Source organism: Python bivittatus, unplaced genomic scaffold (assembly GCF_059951505.1).
Source record: "Python bivittatus isolate LINGU-HERP-01145 unplaced genomic scaffold, Pbiv_v1 ctg000960_np1212, whole genome shotgun sequence".
Classification (NCBI taxonomy): Eukaryota; Metazoa; Chordata; class Lepidosauria; order Squamata; family Pythonidae; genus Python; species Python bivittatus.
The window spans coordinates 13,087,174-13,106,154 of record NW_028277124.1 but is presented as its reverse complement, the minus strand read 5'-3'; the positions used below and the strand labels follow the sequence as shown (position 1 = coordinate 13,106,154).

The 18,981-nt window shown below is 42.0% G+C and overlaps 1 protein-coding gene across 4 annotated transcripts in view; it reads left to right on the top strand.

Annotated features, from left to right (window-relative positions):
- The first annotated feature begins 2,424 nt into the window (after positions 1 to 2,424).
- Positions 2,425 to 18,981, top strand: part of LCORL (ligand dependent nuclear receptor corepressor like) — an 80,981-nt gene continuing 64,424 nt past the window's right edge. For 2 of the 4 annotated variants that reach the window (XM_088131565.1, XM_088131568.1), the window contains exons 1-2: positions 2,425 to 2,571; positions 3,567 to 3,665. In XM_088131565.1, coding sequence (XP_087987691.1) covers positions 2,451 to 2,571; positions 3,567 to 3,665 — 220 coding nt within the window. In that variant the 5' untranslated portion in view covers positions 2,425 to 2,450. The remainder of the gene's footprint in view (positions 2,572 to 3,566; positions 3,666 to 18,981) is intronic. The other 2 variants (XM_088131566.1, XM_088131569.1) reach the window with 1 other exon arrangement.

Genomic DNA, 18,981 nt, shown 5'->3' with positions numbered 1-18,981 from the left:
TCTTCAAGGACAGCTTCATGTAGAGTGTATTGCAGAGGTTTAATTGTGTGGTAATAAGGATATGAGTTACTGTCTGAAATGGATCCTGGTTCAGTATGGGCACAAATGGTGCACCAGGTTTCCCTAGCCATGGTTCTACCTGATCCTAAGCAGACCAATGAGTCCAGAGAATCATCAAATCATGGAGCAGTTCCTTCAGTAAAATTGCAACCACATTCATAGCTAACTTTGGAATCAGAAAAGTTTACCTATGAACAGCTGTCCTACCATATGTAAAGAAGAGCATGTGGTGGCTGGTTTTCCTGCCCACAAGTAACAGTAGGATAGGAAATGGAACCAGACAATTCACTAACCACTATCCTTATGTAGTCCTGTGTCAAAGCTATAAGAAGAGTACTGCTTGCTGGTCTCCTTTGTGAGACAGATTACAACTCGACTACTGGGACAGCACAATTTATGTCACTATACCTTTCTGCTGACTCAAGGTCTGGAGGAATGCGTGTTGACATGGCCGTTTGTCTATGACCTAAAGCACCTTCCAGATTCATTCCACTCCCCTTTTCCATGCCAGGCAGGTTAACAAACACAGAATAGAGGCAAAGGGTGAAGTAGGAGTGTTTTGGAAAGCATCTGCCAGGCATTATGGAAGACAGAAGCCTAATGTCTGGTCTCTTCTGCAGCACAATTCACAATGGCTAAGGAGGGCAGCACCCAGAAAATGGAGGGGAGAAGGTGTCCTTGTAGCATCCTGAAGTAACCAATAGGAGCTGGACAGATCCCTGCCCCCAATGTTATCATCATTCACATCAATGAAGAATCATGCAAGAAACACAAGCAGAATAGTTCAAGTCCATAGCAGAAACACAAACTGGAATAGTTCAAGTCAACCTTAACTGCCCTGCTATCATCTAGGGATGCGACAAAGATAATGTCATACGGACTCAACCTATAAAACCAGTAACTAGGGCCCATTAATCCCATTTACAGGATGGTGAGGATGAGTCCCAATACTGTTTAAAACAAGAATCTCCTGAAGCTAGAATTTTGTGTAGCGAGAAGGTATCAATGCCTACATATCCCTATGACTGACTTTACTTGTCCTTGCTATTCTACAGTAAAGGCTGCCTTTGAAGACTACCCAGAAAATCCAACTGCTGCAGAATGTGGCAGCCCAGCTTGCTGGTGGGTGGGAGCCACTTCAGTTGAGTGAACCTGGTTCTGTGGGCACTGCAAGGGTTACCAAGAAGTTTCCAAGTGCAATTGAAAGTCTGTCCCTCCAAGACCACCCCTTCTAAGTGGAGTCTGCCTGCCCTACTTCAACTGAGCTTTGTGGTGGGAAGGGATTGGAGGCTATTCTTGTTGCTGGGGGCTCCAACCTTAGGGAACAGCCTCCCCACCATCTCTTTTTGGGGAGAAAACAAAAGGATGCAAACAAGAGGAGAGTTTTCATGTCAAAGCCACCAGCCCTATTGCTGGAAGCAGCCCCTGCTTGAATCCATCCCTCCCATTCCCTCTGGCTTCTTGGTTAACTTCACCCAATGCATCTTCTGGTAGGGACTGATTTTTTTTTCTAATATTTCATCTCATCAAACAAGTGACCAGGCTCAAATTATCCTACTTTTAGGCCCATTATGCAAAGACTTAGCTCTCTCGAGAAGCTTATGTTCTGGGAAAGGTGGAAGCAATGAGAAGATGACCACCAGCAGCAAGGGGGATGGACTCAGTTACAGGGGCGATGGGGGCACCGTTGGAAGACCTGAAGGACCAGGTTAGCGACAGATCGTATTGGAGGAAATCTATCTATGTGGTCGGTAAGAAGTGACACTGGATTGATGGCACATAATCAATCAACGTGAAGACCTAGCTGTCTGGAGAAGTCCATCATGCTGGGAAAGGTGGGAGGAAAGAGACCAGCAGTGAGGGGGATGGACTCTGTTCCAGGGGCGATGGGGGCACCCTTGGAAGACCTGAAGGACCAGGCTAGGGTTGAAGAAGAAGCCCACATTCTGGGAAAGGCAGAAGAAAGGGAAGATGACCCGCGGCAGCCAGGTGCACGGGCTTCGGCACAGCGGCGACGGGTTGAAAGGACCGGGCGGGTGAGAGGTCACGCTGCAGAGGCTGCTGCCACAGGGCAGGGAGCGTCGGCCCTGACTCGGTGGCCCATCAGCGAATCAAGGAGAATCAACCTTCCGCGGAGTCTCCTATCTGCACCCTTCAGCGCGCGTCCTGCCCGGGGAGGCTCCCGCTCGCCGGCGCTGCACGAGCCGCAGCATCAGCCGCATCAGCGGCAGCGGCGGCCGCGGCGGCGCCCCCCTGCTCGGGCGGGCGAGTGCGCGCGCGCCGAGGCGGGGCGGGCGGGGCGTGGGCGTGGCCTGCGGGGGGCGGGCGCGCTCCCGCATGCAAATGAGCGGGCGTGAGGTCAGCGGCAGTTGGAAAAGGGAACAAACGGAATGGCCGCCGCGGCTCCCGCTCCGGGCGCCTCGCAGTGCCGGAGCCCCCGCTGCACGGCGGAGCGCCGGGGCGTCCGCCGCGAGCTCGACTCCTGGCGGCACCGGCTCATGCACTGTGTGGGTAAGGAAGGCTGGGCTGACCCCGGCGCGGGAGGGCGGACGCGGGCCGAGCATGGGGCCGGGCCCCCGCCGCCGCGGTCACCCTCCGCGAACCGGGCCGAGGAAGGCAGGCGGCCTCGCCGCCGTCCCCGAGCCCCGGCGCCTCGCTCGGCCGCCTCCGTTGGGGCGCCGTCCCTTTTGTCCCGGGCGGCCGGACGAGGGTGCGCCGGCCCCTTTAAGAAGGGAAGCCGCTCGTGCGTTGACGGTTGGGATTTGAAGTTCCCCTCCCTCCCCTCCTCGCCGTCACCATAACAACGGCCGTTCTCGCTCCTCACCGCCCGCCCGCGTCCGGCGGGGCTCTTGCGCCTCCCTCCCCGCCGCCTCCAAAACTTTCCGGCCTGGAAGCGGGCGGCGGCGGCGGGGCTCCTGGCCCGGCTTGCTCTCCGTGTCTGCGTGCGTCTTCCCCCTCTCGGGCGGATGGGGGGCTTCCTCGTGGGTTCCTGCCTCGCCCCCGCGGAGGGCTGGGTGGGGGGCGAGCCGCGTAGGTAAGAAGGAGCCTGGTCTGGTCGAGAGGTTCTCCCGCGCAGGCGACACGCGGGCGTGGATCGCTCCCCTTCCAGCCCCCGTGCTCCAGAGCAGGTAAAGAGAGCGGCTGCCAACCGAAGAGCCTTGCCGTGATGAGAGGGAGGAAAAGCAGCCCTCACTTTGCAAAGTTCCGGGTCCGGGGAGAACTTTTTCTCCTGCAGGCTCGGCCTGAATTGCTTGCCGTGAAGCCTGCTCGCATTGCCCCCGGCTTTTCCCACATGCAGACTTTTCACGTGCAGGAAAGACAATGGAGGCGTCCGCACGCGTATGGCCTGGGGGCTGTATTTTCGTCCAAACGCTCCCCTGGGCTTGCGTGCATCCTTAGGCTTATTTAATTGTGGAATGTAATCATGCCCAGCTGCACATTAGAGCCTGCTGTGCTTCCAGAGAGCATCATTATTCAGCACTTTGTTTGCCCTTCCCCGTTTCCAGAAAAGACAATTTTGTATGGTTTTAAGAGACCTGACCTTCTTCTCTATATCTGGCTATGGAGGGCATCAGGAATGGCATTACAAATGGACTCACTGCTCGGTAAATAATGCTCTTTTAAAATCAGTCATAGTAGTAAATTATTTTTGCAGCTGAGAAGAAGCATGTTAGCTTGATAGAATGTTGGGAGATGTTAAAATAGCATTAGGGTGGGCATGGGGTAGAGAATTGAGAATCCTTATTTAGGGTGCGTAATTCAAGCTGACTTAAGTATACAGTAGTCCTTTTTTTGCACATTGTGCAGTTTCTGAGTGGAGTTACATATATGCCTAAGAATTCCAATATCTCTTTAACATTTGCCTGTCCGGTAGTCTTTTTGTGAAAGAAAGACTACGGGGAAAAGAAAGGAGGAATTTTCATTCTCCAATTTGCTTCTGAAGATTTTTATCCCTTGCACAATATGTTGTTAAAGGTGAAAGTACAGACTTTGCATTAGAGCCCATTCTGTCCAGGATGCAAATTTTACTTGATTTCTGTACATCTGACATTTTTATTTCAACCTTAGCAAAGGCATACTATTCTTAGCTTACAAGCAAAAAAGAGAGTTGAAAAATACCACTTGTTTATAGAACACTTTATGAATGAGATGTCATATCCCTTTCACAAGTGAGATGTTGTATGAATATAAATAATTCACTGTGTGTACTCTACTACGGACTTCACAAATTTTGGAAAAAGTTGTACTTCAAATTGCCTTCCAAAGGGTGCTCACATGTCAACAGAAGATTTGGAATATATTTTAGAGTGTATTTAGAATACTTGCTGGTCCCTACCATGATGTTGATTGATTAAGTAAATGGGTACTCTCTGTGTGCCCAGTAAATCTTGGTTTTGCAGCAAATGATTCATAGCCTGTGATAGAAGTATCTTTTGGGGGCAACTAGTCTACTTAGTAAAGGAGGCTACTAAAGCTTTTTGAAAAATTAGAGTTCAAAACATAAAGTCATCTTGTTAAGCTTGACTCCTGTTGACTACATGGACTTGCTCATGCCGTTTTCTTGGTAACAATAATACCTTGATATTGCTAAAAATAGGAACAAAGAATTCCATGAAGGAATGTACAGCTAGTATATCACTTTGGCAACTTACACAAATAATTGATGGTGGTGCACATGATGAGACTAATTCATCTTGAAATTCCAATAGCTCTTATTGTGACAGGACTCCTTATATCTCTTTGAGTGGCACTTAATTAGAAATGCATGAATCAGTCAAATTTGATTTCACTCAGTTTTTGTTTTTCTTCCTGTAACATTATTTCATTCCATTTTCTTATTGACAGTAAAAATCCTCCAAAATTCATTCACATCTTTGTGTTGGTTATTGTCTGTATGTGATTTTAGTTTGCACTTTTGACAGGATGCAAATTAGTTAAATTCATATTAAAATGTAAAGTGAATTTCTCCCTATCTATTCTGTTTTATACTAATTTCATTAATTGTCCCTTCTCAGTTGCTTTTCTCCCCCTTTCTTCATTACTTTTTTTTTTTAACCCCCTCTCAGTTTCAAATAGCTCAGGATGCCTGTTCCTTAATGCCTCATCTTATTTCCTGTGTATAAACTGTCTTACAGTCCTATTTCTCATCTTCTTATATCCTTTGCATCAGTATCTGTTGCTTTTTGTCCTTCTTTCCTACTGAGGTGGTTTGTTGTTCTGCACTCTGTTTCTCATCTAACCCCTCTTCTTTCCCTCTTTGGTCTGGAAACCTTGATTTCTGTTAAAGCTACACATTATGTATCCCTTAGTAATCTGTCTAAAGTGTTTGAAATTGTGATTGAAGAGATTGTGAATAAGACAACAAAATGAATATTGAGAACTATGGTTTCATTTCATTCTACTTGTTCTCCAAACACTTATTAAATCTGTTATATTATGTTACTTGCTTTTATCTGTCTTTGGGCATAATGACTGTGGTTGTCAATTCCTTACATTTATTTGGAGATGTATTTTTGCATATCTTTAACAAATACTCAGGCTATAATAAACAATTACATTTCTTTAAAATTACTAGAGTGGTATGCTGGCAGCTTGTGAACACTTTTGCTTTTAGATAGAGAGATGCTATTATTAAGTTGAACTTACATTCGATAAATAATGGAGGTAGAGGCACAGATGATTTGTTACTATATTTGGAATCTTGAAACACTGCACTTACCTTAATGCTTTTCTGCTAAGTTTTAAGGCTGTGCAACTTCAGAAGTTGGAAAATTGAAATATTAGAAGGAAGTGCCATTTGACTAAAGTAAAACATTGCAATTTTATAGAAAAAATTGGAGCTCCTATCATATTTGGTGTCTTGTAATAACTGACATTACTTCACTTTGACAAAAATATATATTCTATTTGGTTTAATTGAATGCCAGTACCAGGCTACAGCCTAGGAGACCATGAGTTCTAGTCCTGACTTAGGCACAAAGCCAGCTGAGTAACTTTGGGCAAGTCACTCTCTCAGCTCTAGGAAGGAGGCAAGGGCAAACCACTTCCAAAGATGCTGCCGAGAAGGCTGCATGGATTTGTCCATGTAAGTTGTCAAAAGTCAAACTGACTCAAAGACACTATATAATGCACTCATGTGAAAAAATAAGTACGCCCACTGTAGTTTTTTCTTTCTTAACGTATGTGGACATATCAGTATTTTTTCCTCCATGCAGAAGTTTTCAGCTGTATGATGTTTGAGGGGTTTCTTGCATGCACAGCCTGTTTCAAATCACCCTGCAACATCTCAGTGGGATTTAGATCCAGGCTTTGACTTGGCCGTTCCAGAACCCTCCATTTCTTTTCTTTTCTTTTCTTTTCTTTTCTTTTCTTTTCTTTTCTTTTCTTTTCTTTTCTTTTCTTTTCTTTTCTGCCATTCGTTAGTAGATTTACTGGAATGTTTAGGGCAGGTTTCTAATTTTTTTGCCATCACACCTCCCTGTAAGATTTAGTGTAATCTTAACATGCGCACCTCCCCTAAAAATCCAAACACCAAAATGAACACAAATGAACAATGAAAACAATATAATGAAACTTTGGAAAAGGTGGATTTATAGTAACAATGTAACTAAAAGGTTCTTCACACCTCCCCTGGATTCTTATCTACCCCTCCCCAAGGGAGGCACCTCACAGTTTGGGAAAGCCTGGTTTAGAGTCATTGTCATGTAGCAAAGTCCACTTTTGGTTGTGCTTCAGTCTTCTGACAGATGGTCTCACATTCTCAAGGATCCTCCAGTACAATGAAGAGTTTATAGTGGATTCTGTGATGATGAGCTGCCCAGGCCCTGATGCAGCAAAGCAACCCCAAGTCATAACAGTTCTATCATCATGTTTTGCAGTTGGTATCAGGTTCTTTTGGTGAAATGCTGTCTTTGGTTTTCACCAAACATGTCTTCTGGTATTATGGCCAAATAGCTATATCTTTGCTTGTCTGTCCAGAGCACATTGTTTCAGAAGTCCTAGTCTTTGCCTAGGTGTTCATGAGCAAACTTTAGTCTTGCCCTTATGTTCTTTCTGAACAGCAAAGACTTCCTCCTGGCACACCTCCCATTCAAATCTAACTTGTACAGCTTATTTCTGATGGTAGACTCGTGCACTTTGACATCAGTAGTGGCGAGAGCTACCTGTAGGTCATATAATGAAATTCTGGGGTTCTGAGAGACTTCTTTCAGCATCTTGCATTCTCCCCTTGGGCTGAATTTGCTGGGATGGCCTCGCCTGGGCAAGTTGGCAGTTCTTTGAAATCTCCACTTATAGATGATCTTTCAGACAGTGGAATGATTGATGTCCAGTTGTTTGGGGATCTTTTTAAATCCCTTCCCAGACTTATAGGCATCTACAGACAGCCCTCTGCTTATGAACTTTCAAGTTACAAACTTTGCCGATATGAACAAAGCTGTTCAGAACTCCAATTCCAAAAAGAGGAGGAGGCAGGGCAGTGATGTGTGCAGAGGAGCTCTGTCTTCTGCTGCCAATGCGAGGAGCGATAGCCAGTGGATTGTGGAGAACACAGTGGGATGAGCTGGTGGGGCGCAGCGTGCTCTGTTGCTGGGCGAGGCAGGAGAGGTGGTGGTGGCTCCCAGGGTGAATGTGGCAGCTGTACAGGAGGTGCTGTTCAGGATAGCAAGGGCTTCCTGGAAGCACAGCATGCGCTCTGCAGCTTGCCTTGGAAACTGTTGGCCCTTTGCAAGGTGCTGCCAATGTGCAGTGGGTGTTCCCTAACCCTAACTTGTTGCACATTGGGAGGCTGTGATCTTCAGCCTTCCTCCTGCAAGGCCTTGCAAAGGGTCAGCACTTTCCAGTGTGAGCTGCAGCCTCCAGTTCCACTGTCACCCTGAACAGCGCCTCTTGCACAGCCGCCATCTTTGCCCTGGGAGCCACTGCTGCCTCTCCTGCCTCGCCCAGTGACAGAGCGCCACACCCCACTGGCTTATCCCACTGCGCTCTCCACTGTCTGTGGGCTATTGCTCCCCACATTGGCAGCAGAAGACAGTGCTCCTCTGCCCATACTGCTGTCCTGCCTCCTGTTTTTTTTTTACTTGGTTGGATTTACGAACAAAACGGACTTACGACAGCCTCTTGGAATGTAACCTGTTTGTAAGTAGAGGACTGTCTGTATAACCTTATTTCTGAATATCGCATAGAGCTCTCTTGATCTAGGTATAGTGATACCACACACTTCAAGGACAAAGCAAATCAAACTAAATGTCTGAAGTTTAAATTAGACAGGTTCCTCCCAGATCCTCTTTAACAATGTTGAAATCCTTTACACCTGATCTGATGCACCTGATTCTGATTTTCGTTATTGGAGGTAGTGAAAAATGTAGGGGTGTACTTGCTTTTTCCACATGCAGAATTTGCATTTATGTTTACAGGTAGTCCTTGGGTTACAACAGAAATTGGGACCAGAATTTCCATCACTAAGCAATGCAGTCGTAAAGGGCAATGTCACATGACCACATCTCTTAGCAACAGCAACCCTGGCAGTTCTGGTTGACGTTGTTAACTGAATCCCATCAGTTGTTAGGCAAGGATCCACCCCAATCCAAGCCATTCCTGGCTCACTTCCTCCCCAAGGTAAGGTAAGGTACTGCCTTCTCTTGAACTCCCCCCAGCAACCTATCTCCCTCCCCATCTCTGTCCTTTTGGCTGCCTTGCACTCTGCTGCCCTGTGCTGCGCTGGCCCTGCCACCCCCAGCCGTCTTCCTCTCGCTGCTGAAGAGGCACGTCTGGCCTGGCCAGGCATTCTTCCCGAGGCCGCACACACCCTTGTCCAAATTGCCTGCAGCCTTGTCCAATTTGAAAGCATCATGAGAAGGCTGCAGGCAATTTGGGCAAGGTTGTACATGGCCTTGGGAAGAAGGCCTGGCCTAGCCATCAGCTGCCTCACGAAGGGCCAGTCCAGGCATGCCTCATCAGCAAGTGGAAGAAGACAGTGAAGGTCAGCTGGGGGCAGCAGGGCCAGCGGAGCACAGGGTGGCCAAAAGGACAGAGACGAGGGGGGAGATAGGTGGGGGGGAGTTGAAGTGCCCCTGTGGTTGTAACTGCAGCCAGGCTGCCAAGTGCCTAAATTTGATCACATGACTGTGGGGAGGCTGCAACAGGTATAACCTCAGGGACTGGGCATAACTACCATTTGTTCAGTACTACCATAACTTTGAACAGTTGCTGAGCAAATGGTTGTTAAACGAGGAGTGCCTGTATTTAAATTACACAATGATTATAAAGTGTAAATGGTGCGTGATATTTGTTATATTCCCTTTATCAATATTGTTGAAATGAAGATCTAACATCTGTATGTTGAAAAAGTAAAAATGGGGTGTATTTACTTTTTCACATGACTCTGCGTGTGTGGGGGATGTATATACACACACACACACACACAAACACACTGTATGACATAGAGGTGTATTTAATTAAAGAGAAGTTAAGAATTACATCACTTTGATTAATTCTTGCAGGGAAGGATACCTTGAGCTATATTTTGGAATTCTTGAGCTGATATTCTATTTTATGAACACTACAAAATGGAGATGGTATTTCTTCTCTTAGAAAAGTAAAAGAAGATTTGAAAACATGAACAGATCTGTGATGTTTCTAATTCTGCTGGTTTTTTGGAACTGAATATGGAAAAATGAACCTTAAGCTACAGTCAGTTTTCAGATTTCAAACGGGTGTTCTCTAGGAACGTAATGGACACAATCGTTTTTTAAAAAAATTTTTTTGCCATCTGACATCAACATTTAATCTAATATCTTTATGCAAAGTTCAAACAATCAGTTTAAAGATTTACAGCACTTATTGCCACAAATTACACACCACCAATAAAATCAAAATAATTAAAATTAATAAAAATAAATGCTTCAATGTTTTGTCAAAGGTTTATTCTGAAAGATACAGCTTAAATGTATAAATATAAGTATAAAATTATATTTGGAATAAACAAAAGTGCAGTATCATTTTAACTAGGTAATATATAATCTTAGCAAATTCCTTATATAGAAATTTTGTGTTTGTGTTATGGGTGAGGATAGATTAAAAACATTTTGAACATTAGAAGTTTCATTTTTCAGATCCTGATTCTAGTTTTCAAAAGTTTAAAATGCTGGCATTGGCAGAATTTTATTTATTATGTGGTTTCACATTGAGACATATAAAACCACAGTATTTTACAACAGAAACCAAATACCTCAGTTTACTTTTTTTTTTTTTTGGTAGGTTGTCATTTAATTTGTCTTCCTCTTAGGAGAGAATATAAATGATAAACAGGCTATAATATTGCTCTCTAGGCTGCCTTTCCTGAATACTTTGGCACTAATAGAAATATACTGATTACTTGGAGTCCAGCTTGATGACCAATATTTAAAAGCACTTTTCTAGAGATTCAGTGGCATCTTCCAAAATTGTAGTTAAATAAGTGAAGGTGAAGGTAAGACTCCTTTGTGTTCTCCACTTCTGTTCTCCCTCTTGATCTTATTTATGCTCCCTGTCTTCCTACCTGTTGTATTTGCATATGGGTAAGTGAACACATCTGCCTATTGATGGATGCCAAGAGGCTTGGGAAATATAGATTCTTCTTTCCTCATAGGCTCAAACATGGTAAAAGAGGCAATTGAGAGGGGTCAGAACCCCTATGATTTTTCAGTCATAAAGTTGGCAAGAGTTATCCAGGCCATCAAGCTCTCTCAGTGCAGGAATCCAAATTCAAACTGCCCCAGCTGTTGGTATTTAACCATTGCTTGAAAACAGCAAAAAATAATTCATGACTTCCTTTCTAACATTGCGCTAGCCTTTTTGGTAGTCATGGCTCATGTTTCGTATGTGGTCAGCAATGCTCTGAAGATCTTTTTCATGTGTACTGCTATTAAAGTAAGTGTCTTTATATTCATGCATTTGATTTCTCTTTCCTAAAATAAGTTTGCTATTATTTTTCAGCCATAAAAATCCTTCTGAACATTTTTCTTTTAGAACATGTTCCCACCAATATACATCAGTTTTGTGCCATTTGCGAACCTGATAAGTCAATGATGTTGAAGAACGCTGAGCCTAGGGCCACACTCTGTGGCACCACACTTGGTAGTTCATTCCAGTTAAATAAAAAATTACTGATGAATACTCTTAAACCACCTTAGGGGGCACTTAGTGAAATGCTTTGCAGAAATCAGGTTAAATTATATCCACACAATTCTGACAATCTACCAAGGAAGTTACCATTTTTTCCTTTGTTTAGGATGTTTTCTTCATTTACTGTTTACCATCTTCACTGAGCAGCTGGTATACTGAAACTTTTATTCTGAGCATATTTTTGTGGTTCATAGCACTCTTTCCTAGATTTAGCTCTTTCTTAAGCTTTCCTGGCGTTATGTGTGTTGAATCTCTCTAAATAATTTATTGGGGATCTAGCTCTCTATTTCCTGTATGTTGTTTATCTTCATATTTTCATTACATTCTTTGTTCAGCCACATCAGCTTTTTCCCCATTGAAATTTTTTGAAATTGTACTTTTGGTAAGAAACTATACCAATCTTGAGCTTCTGTTCCACTTAGTTTCAGCTTCCATCGTGAAGCTCCTTACCATTGCTCTGAGTTCATTAAGTTCAAGGTATTATTAAAACTGACTTGTCCACATAGTCACCAGCAGTTAAGCTCAATTTGAAGATTTTATTTTTTATGTTATTAAGTGCAAGGTATACATTTGAGTGCACTTGGCTTTAGTTTCCCTTAATATCAAAAATTCTACCAGTACCTGCTCACTTTCTCCCAAAATCTCTAGTACTTCAACTTTTTCTTCAAAGTCTTTTCTGTTGATTAAGATCAAATCAAACATTCTCTTACTCTTTTCTTTAGTTTCTGAGGAAGAAAGTTGTTAGCAAGATAGCTCAGGAATATCCTGGAAAGAGCATGCTTTTGATATCAATATCTCAAAGTCCAATTCTCCCGTCTTCCTGTAATCCTCCACGATAATTTGGGGGGTCAAAGGGCTGTTGACTCAATCTTCCATCATTCCTAAGCCTATCATTTTGCACAAGGAGCTTTTCTCAAGATTTGTCAAGTTTCTTCTTGTTGCTGTTCCCCCTGCCCACCTGGTTTCTTTCTCTGGGAAATCTTTTTTTTCCCATAACATCTTATTTAGAGTCTTAGCTCTTTAAGTTACTTGCCCTTGTAGTCCAGTTCACTATTGAGAGTGACTAATAGGGAAACAGAAAAGGGTGAATTTTCCTTGCTACTGCAAGAATCTAAAAAACTTCAAGAACGTTTGTCAGAATATATGCCCTCAAAACCATTCTCTTTCTGTCAGGATTAAAATATGGAGGAAAAAAAGATCACAGCCTCAACCGTTTTGTAGCAGTCCTTACCATTCCCACTGAAGAAAAGGGTTTAAAATGAAGCAAGAGTATTACATCAGTTCAACTGAGAGAACAGTTGTTTGGGGTCCTTCATCAATTGTTATGTCTTAAACATTTTTAACCCATCATAGGCTATCATAAACTTACATCAAAAAAAAAAAAAAGATGCCAGTCAAACTTTTGTAGAGAAGGAATTCCAAAGACAGTGCAGTGTCCATCAAGCTAAAGGAGAAGGTAGCATATGCAGTATTTCATTTTCTTAGCTGGAGTTAGCTTTGAGTTCCCATTATTTCTCATATTTTGTAGCAATAGGTAGTCCAGCAGACTGTCTGACCTGTATCTGTACCAGTTGTCTAGGACTCTAGGAAGCTTCCCAGATGACACTCTCATTTGTAACCAAAGCTTTTGCAACTCAAGATTTTGTTGTTTGGTCGTTAATTGGGTCCGACTCTTCGTGACTTCATGAACCATATCGGGCCAGGCCTTCCTGTCCTTCGCTGCCTCCCTGAGTTTGCTCAGTCTCATGCTCATTGCTTCAGTGATGCTATCTAACCATCTCATCCTCTGCTGTCCTCTTCTCCTTTTACCTTTTCAACTCAAGATTAAATGTACTCAAATGAGTCTTTAGACATCTATACCTTTGCAATTCTGTGCCAGTCTGTAGAGGGGAAGAGGAATATTGAGATGTGTGCTGAACATGCCAGGCAATCACTGTTTGGCCAGCATACATAGGATTAACATGGTGCCTTGCATGGAAACTCAGTGAGTTTCTATGAATGAAGGTAGACTTGAGCCTGGATCTTCCTAGTCCATCACTTTGGACAGCAAACTGGCTGTCCAGTTGACAAAATTCTTACTCCCCAGAAAGACAGAAACAGGCCATTTGGAAGCTAGTTATGTAGATGAGTGAAGTATTGCCCGGGCAGTTGAACTGCTTGCAAAGTGGAAATGGTACTTTGTTGCTTTGCAAAGGAGCAATGATGGGTAGCAATGTTGAAAGATTTTGTCCATAGTCTAATATAATCTTTTATAGTTAAATAGATGGACATTGTTATTGGCAGCTGCATCTAGATCATATTGCTATTCTTTTTAAGATCATGTGTCCTACAAGAAGGTGTATGTTTCAGAATGACAAACTTAATATCGCGTCTGAATGTAATTGCCAGCTTTCTTTTGTTCCCCATTTCCCCTGCATTGTCATAAAGCCTATAATACTGAAAGAACTGCCCAGAAGGATTGTGTGTTCTGCACAGAGCTTGTGGCTCTGTGTTATCAAAACCTCCCCTCCCTTCCTCTCAAAGGTTGGTCTGAAGTGTAGGCAGCAAGGTAGTACCTTACATCATGCTCTGAAAGATCTGAGCTAACACATGAATTTGTGGAAACTGATGTTTCATATTGCTTTACTGGCAATTTTGTAGGTGCTTTGGAGCCGTATTGTATGCCCAGGACTATTATGTTTCATAGGAAGTAGGAGCACCTACCTGATTTTGCTTCTTAGAAATCCCAGGACTGTAGGCTAGGTTGGAAAGTAAAAATCTATTTCTAAATTTTTGTCCAGAAAACAGGATGGATGTGTCTATGAAGTTGCCAGGAGTTGACACCAACTCTTAATAAAATTTTGCTTTCCATTACAGTAGGTGGCAGTGGTTGACCAACCATGGCTGACCTTGAGAAAGTAAGCAGTAAATTAAGATTTTAAAAAATGATAACCTGTATACCCCCACAGCACTTCTAAAGTTGCCACTCAAATAAAATTAGTAATATGTTGGAAGAGGACAATATTTCTAGTCTGAGAACAAATTCTGGTCAGTAACTTTATGTTGATGTAGTGAAAATAGCTATAACATGTTGATCAAGAAATACAATAAACAGATTATCTGATGGAAGCAACAGCCTGGGAGATGTGTTAAGTAGTTAATTAGGATATTCAACTTTTTTCAAATTAAGGACCACACTTTACCTTAGAGTAGTGTGCCAAGGACTGCATTCTGAGAACCAGGCAGGGCCAGAACAACAAAGTAGGCAAGGCCAAGGCAAAAACTGAGCTAAATTAAGTATAGATACTAGAGCAACTCCCCATTATTTTAAACTCAAAGTCTTCTACCCTTTGTTTCTGTGATTTGCAGGATAGTAATGAGAATCAAAGAGAAGATTCCGCATAGTTGGCCATGATGTCTGATTTGAGTCCACAGTGGAGTATTAAATATTAGATTTTAACTGTGTTAAAAAAAATAATAACTGGAATGCTCCATGGAGAGAATTCTCTGAAATGTGAAGATGCTACTTAACCCAGTTATTCACATTTCTGGTATTCAGTCATTGTTTATTTCATACAGTTCAACAGAAATGTTCATTTACATAGATATTCGTCCAGCATCTCACATTAAGTGTAGCTGCACAAGTTGGCTTTGCTTTAGTTCTATTCCATGCTAAACCAATTCCCACTGGGTCCACAAGGCTAGGTTTGTATTTCATTGGAATGTTTTAAAATGTAGCTACAGCTGGATCAAAGGGATTTTATATTGGAAGCAGACCACACCCCTCCAAGAACATACTTAAGGTAACATTTCATATATGTAACATAACTTCCTTTTTGACATAAAATATGTAGTGGCTTAAAATAGCAGCACACCTCCTCTGTGAGTTGCTAAATGGATCTTTAAAAAAAATCATTTTTATTACTTTTAATATACAGAAAAGAAAAGGAGTAAAGGAAACTAAAGATAATAGGAAAAAAGAAACTATGCACACATACATAACTTCTGATGTTGTGGTAAGCCTTCTCATTTTGATGTGTGGTGCTTGATGTTTTCAAAATTGATCCTGGTCTTCACAATCCCTTTAGAATACATTTTATTCAGTAGGCTAAGGGAAGAGAATAAATACATTTTATGCTTGCGTGTTTTTAAGGAAAATCTGAAATATATAGAATAGGTAATTTTAATGTATTTTTCAGGTATAAAATGTATAAAGATGTATATTGTGTATAATTTGATTTGCCTATGAAAGTATGTGGTCTATAAACTTGAAAAGTATAATTTATTTAGAAAGTTATTTGTGAATTTATTTCAAAAAGCCATTTTAATTTTTGTTACAAATTGAGTTACTGGGTTCTGAAAGTAGCTTCATGACTAACTGTTGAAAGCAACAGGCAGACAAACCATTAACACTGAAAACAGAAGAAGCCATCAGTATTGTTGAAAAAGAAAGAAACAAGTATTCTAGTCTTTGTCCTCTGATGTAGCAAACAGAAAAGAGGAGAATACCAAGTCTCACAATACATATTTTGCCACATGAAATGTTGAACAATTCGTATCATTTCTGAATATGAAGAACTATCAAAATCTGCAGTTTCAACTTTGAATCCTTTGTTTTATGATCAGATATGGTAGATGATTTGCCATCATTTCAAACAGAAATATTAGGTATTGTACTTTCTCCATTTTGGGAATGTTCTCATTAAAAAAAAAGTTCTCAATTGTGATCTAAAAATAGATTTGCAGCAAAATCGGGTTTTTAGAAAATGGCATTTTGGATTTATTCGACATTATTTTAATGTTGAACATGCTCAGTACTAGTTCTCCACAGGTAATTTTTGTAAAAAAAATTACTTCTATAATTTTTGGGTTTTTCTTTATACACTGATAATGATAATTATGCTGATTAATATACTGATAGTGCTCTCTTGTATTTGGATTGTGCAGGTTTTGCTATACACAGATCCACTTTCAGAGTTATCAGTCAGTATAGGTTTAGAGCAAAGTTAACATTTTATCATAATGAGGAACAAGCTTCTAATTTTCCTGAAAAACAGTGCTCTTCATCAGTTTTCTGAAAATATGTAATGAGGTTATAAATTATATAAACTTCAAAAATTATTTCATAATTAATGGCATACATACTAGATTTTAGACATTTTCCTCAAAATGCCTTGGGGCAACTATTTAAGTTGCCTTCTATTTTTGCTTGGTTTAAATTCAAACATTTAAATATTTTGTGGGTCATGTCCTTGCAAGTTGGGTAGAATTTTTGTTGTATTAAGATCAACAAATCTCTTAAGATTTATTTTATATAATTCAATAATGGCAAGTCATACTGCCAGACAAATTGAATCATAACCTCTTCCCCTCCATAAAAGAGAATTGGTTTGGATGCTGGAAGTTCTTAATTCCAGGGAACAGCTACGTGTAAGAGGTTAAGCACTGAGTGATCAAGCTTGATTTTAATAGAAAAGATAATCTCATCAAATGCTGATATTGTATAACCCAGTTTCTTTAAACTTTTATTCTATACAGTTCAAGGTAGTTTGACAGTGGGACCAAGAGGTGATAGGCTTCCAGTCATCAGAGCAATTGAAGCAAATTCTTGCCTTAATATGATTTCTGTGGGGAATAAGAGGTTATACACAGTGGCATAAATGGCCTTTTTGAATTCAGTAATTCTGTTAGAGCAAACTAGCAGGATAAAATGAAGAAAAGTATGGTCAACAGTTAAAGAATCTGATCAGAACTGCAAAATCAAACCTTCCTAATAAGAGAAAAAATTAGATTTCCAAGGTTACATTTCCTCCTTACCCCCAAAACTATACATCAGTAGAAAGTTCCTTCTTTGCAGCCTGCAAGCACTACTGTAGAACATCATTGACCCAATTCTTTACCATTTGGAAGCAGGAACAGAAGAAACAAGTGTAACTCTTCTAATATTGTAGTGTAACATAGTTTAAAAAACAAATCCTTTGGAACAAGAAAAAAAAACTAGCTCTGTGGCCACAGCCCCCTGCTGGAAAAGTTGCCTACCCCTCCTGTAGAAGAAAAGGGTTAATACCAAGAAAAATGGGTGTGAACGCTCTAAGCAAGGACAAGTTGTGAAATTAAATGTTTAATGCTTACATGGCACAGATGTTGAGGCAGGCATCTTCATTCAGCCATCTCCATGCTGGTAACATAGTGGATTTAAACAGCTGCCATATTACACTGATTATTTGGCTTGTGCTAGACATGTGGGAAAAGAATTCCTGTTTATTTTCCTGGATACCACTTTGACATTCATCTGTGATATACTTTTGCATCATCTTGCTGAAGCAGAGCTTGAGAGGACTTGGTTTATGTATCTCTGATTATCACTGAAGCATTGTTCCAGAATGTGGTGCTGGGAGGATTGTTCTTCACTATGATCTTTAGTGTTGGCTTTCTCTAATGCAGCGGTCCCCAACCTTTTTGGCACCAGGGACTGGTTTCGTGGAAGACAATTTTTCCACGGACCGGGGGGGGGGGGGTGATGGTTTCGGGATGATTCAAGCACATTACATTTATTGTGCACTTTATTTCTATTATTATCATTTCGGTGGGAGGAAACGCTGGCGCTGCTTTGCGCGGGGATAGGAATTGGTTGCTGGTCAGGACTTGTCCAGGCAGTCTCTGAAGTATCAGACATGATTAAACGGATAAAAAAAAAAAAAAGGTTGTGGGCTTACCAAAACTGTGACTGAGACAAGCACACAGTGTGGGAAAGAGGCGCAGACAGAAGTGTTAAATAAAATAATGGGCCACACATGGAGTAAAATAAGTGTCGGATTCTGAGTGCAACCTAGATCCCTTGCATGCGCAGTTCACAGTAGGGTTCGCGCTCCTATGAGAATCTAATGCCACCGCTGATCTGATAGGCAGAGCTCAGGCAGTAACGCAAGTGATGGAATGCGGCTGTTTTCGCTTCGTCGCCCGCCACTCACCTCCTGCTCTGCGGCCCGGTTCCTAACAGGCCACGGACCGGTACCAGTCCGTGGCCCAGAGGTTGGGGACCCCTGCTCTAATGGGTCTGGCATATTCCCATGTTCTTAAAATATATTTTGTATCGGTTTTCGTAGATACAGCCACAGAGATTGGCTCCTCTGGGTGGAATTTGAGTGAAATCCAAAGGACATGGGCTTAGAGGCAATCATCTGTAATGGCCACCATACTGTGGGGCCATTATGTATGTACCCCTGGAGATATGCCTGACGCCCTTTCTCTAGTCTTCCATAAGGCAGTAAACACAGTGTTTTAAGACAAGCATTGGAGGGTTGACTGATCTGGAGTGTATTTTTTTTTAAATGTAAACCTCTAGAGCATTGGTTCTCAATGGGGGTGGTGGGAGGATGCTGAGGGGCGGTGAACTTGTTTTGGGCGGTAGGGGGGTGGTGGGCATGTTTTGGGCGGTAGAGGGGCGATGGGCATGTTTTGGCATTCGAACTTAATTTTAAAACTCCCCCAAAAAATTATTAAATCAATTATCCGGTTTACACCATTTGTACCAGCAATAAAACGAACTTACGCGACGGCTGCCCTCACGCACTTCTAAGAATGGTGAGACGAATTTGTATTCTAGGTAGGCTGACCTTGAAGAACTCGACACTACGATTCTTCTCCGATCCCAACCAGCACAGCGCATGCGTCAGCTGTTTTCCCGCGTGATTAATCGCAGTGCGTGCGTTGAGCGTCCTTTCAATATGAATGTTTGGTTTGACCCGTGTTTCTTGAGTTGCTTTTCGTTCGCTTCAT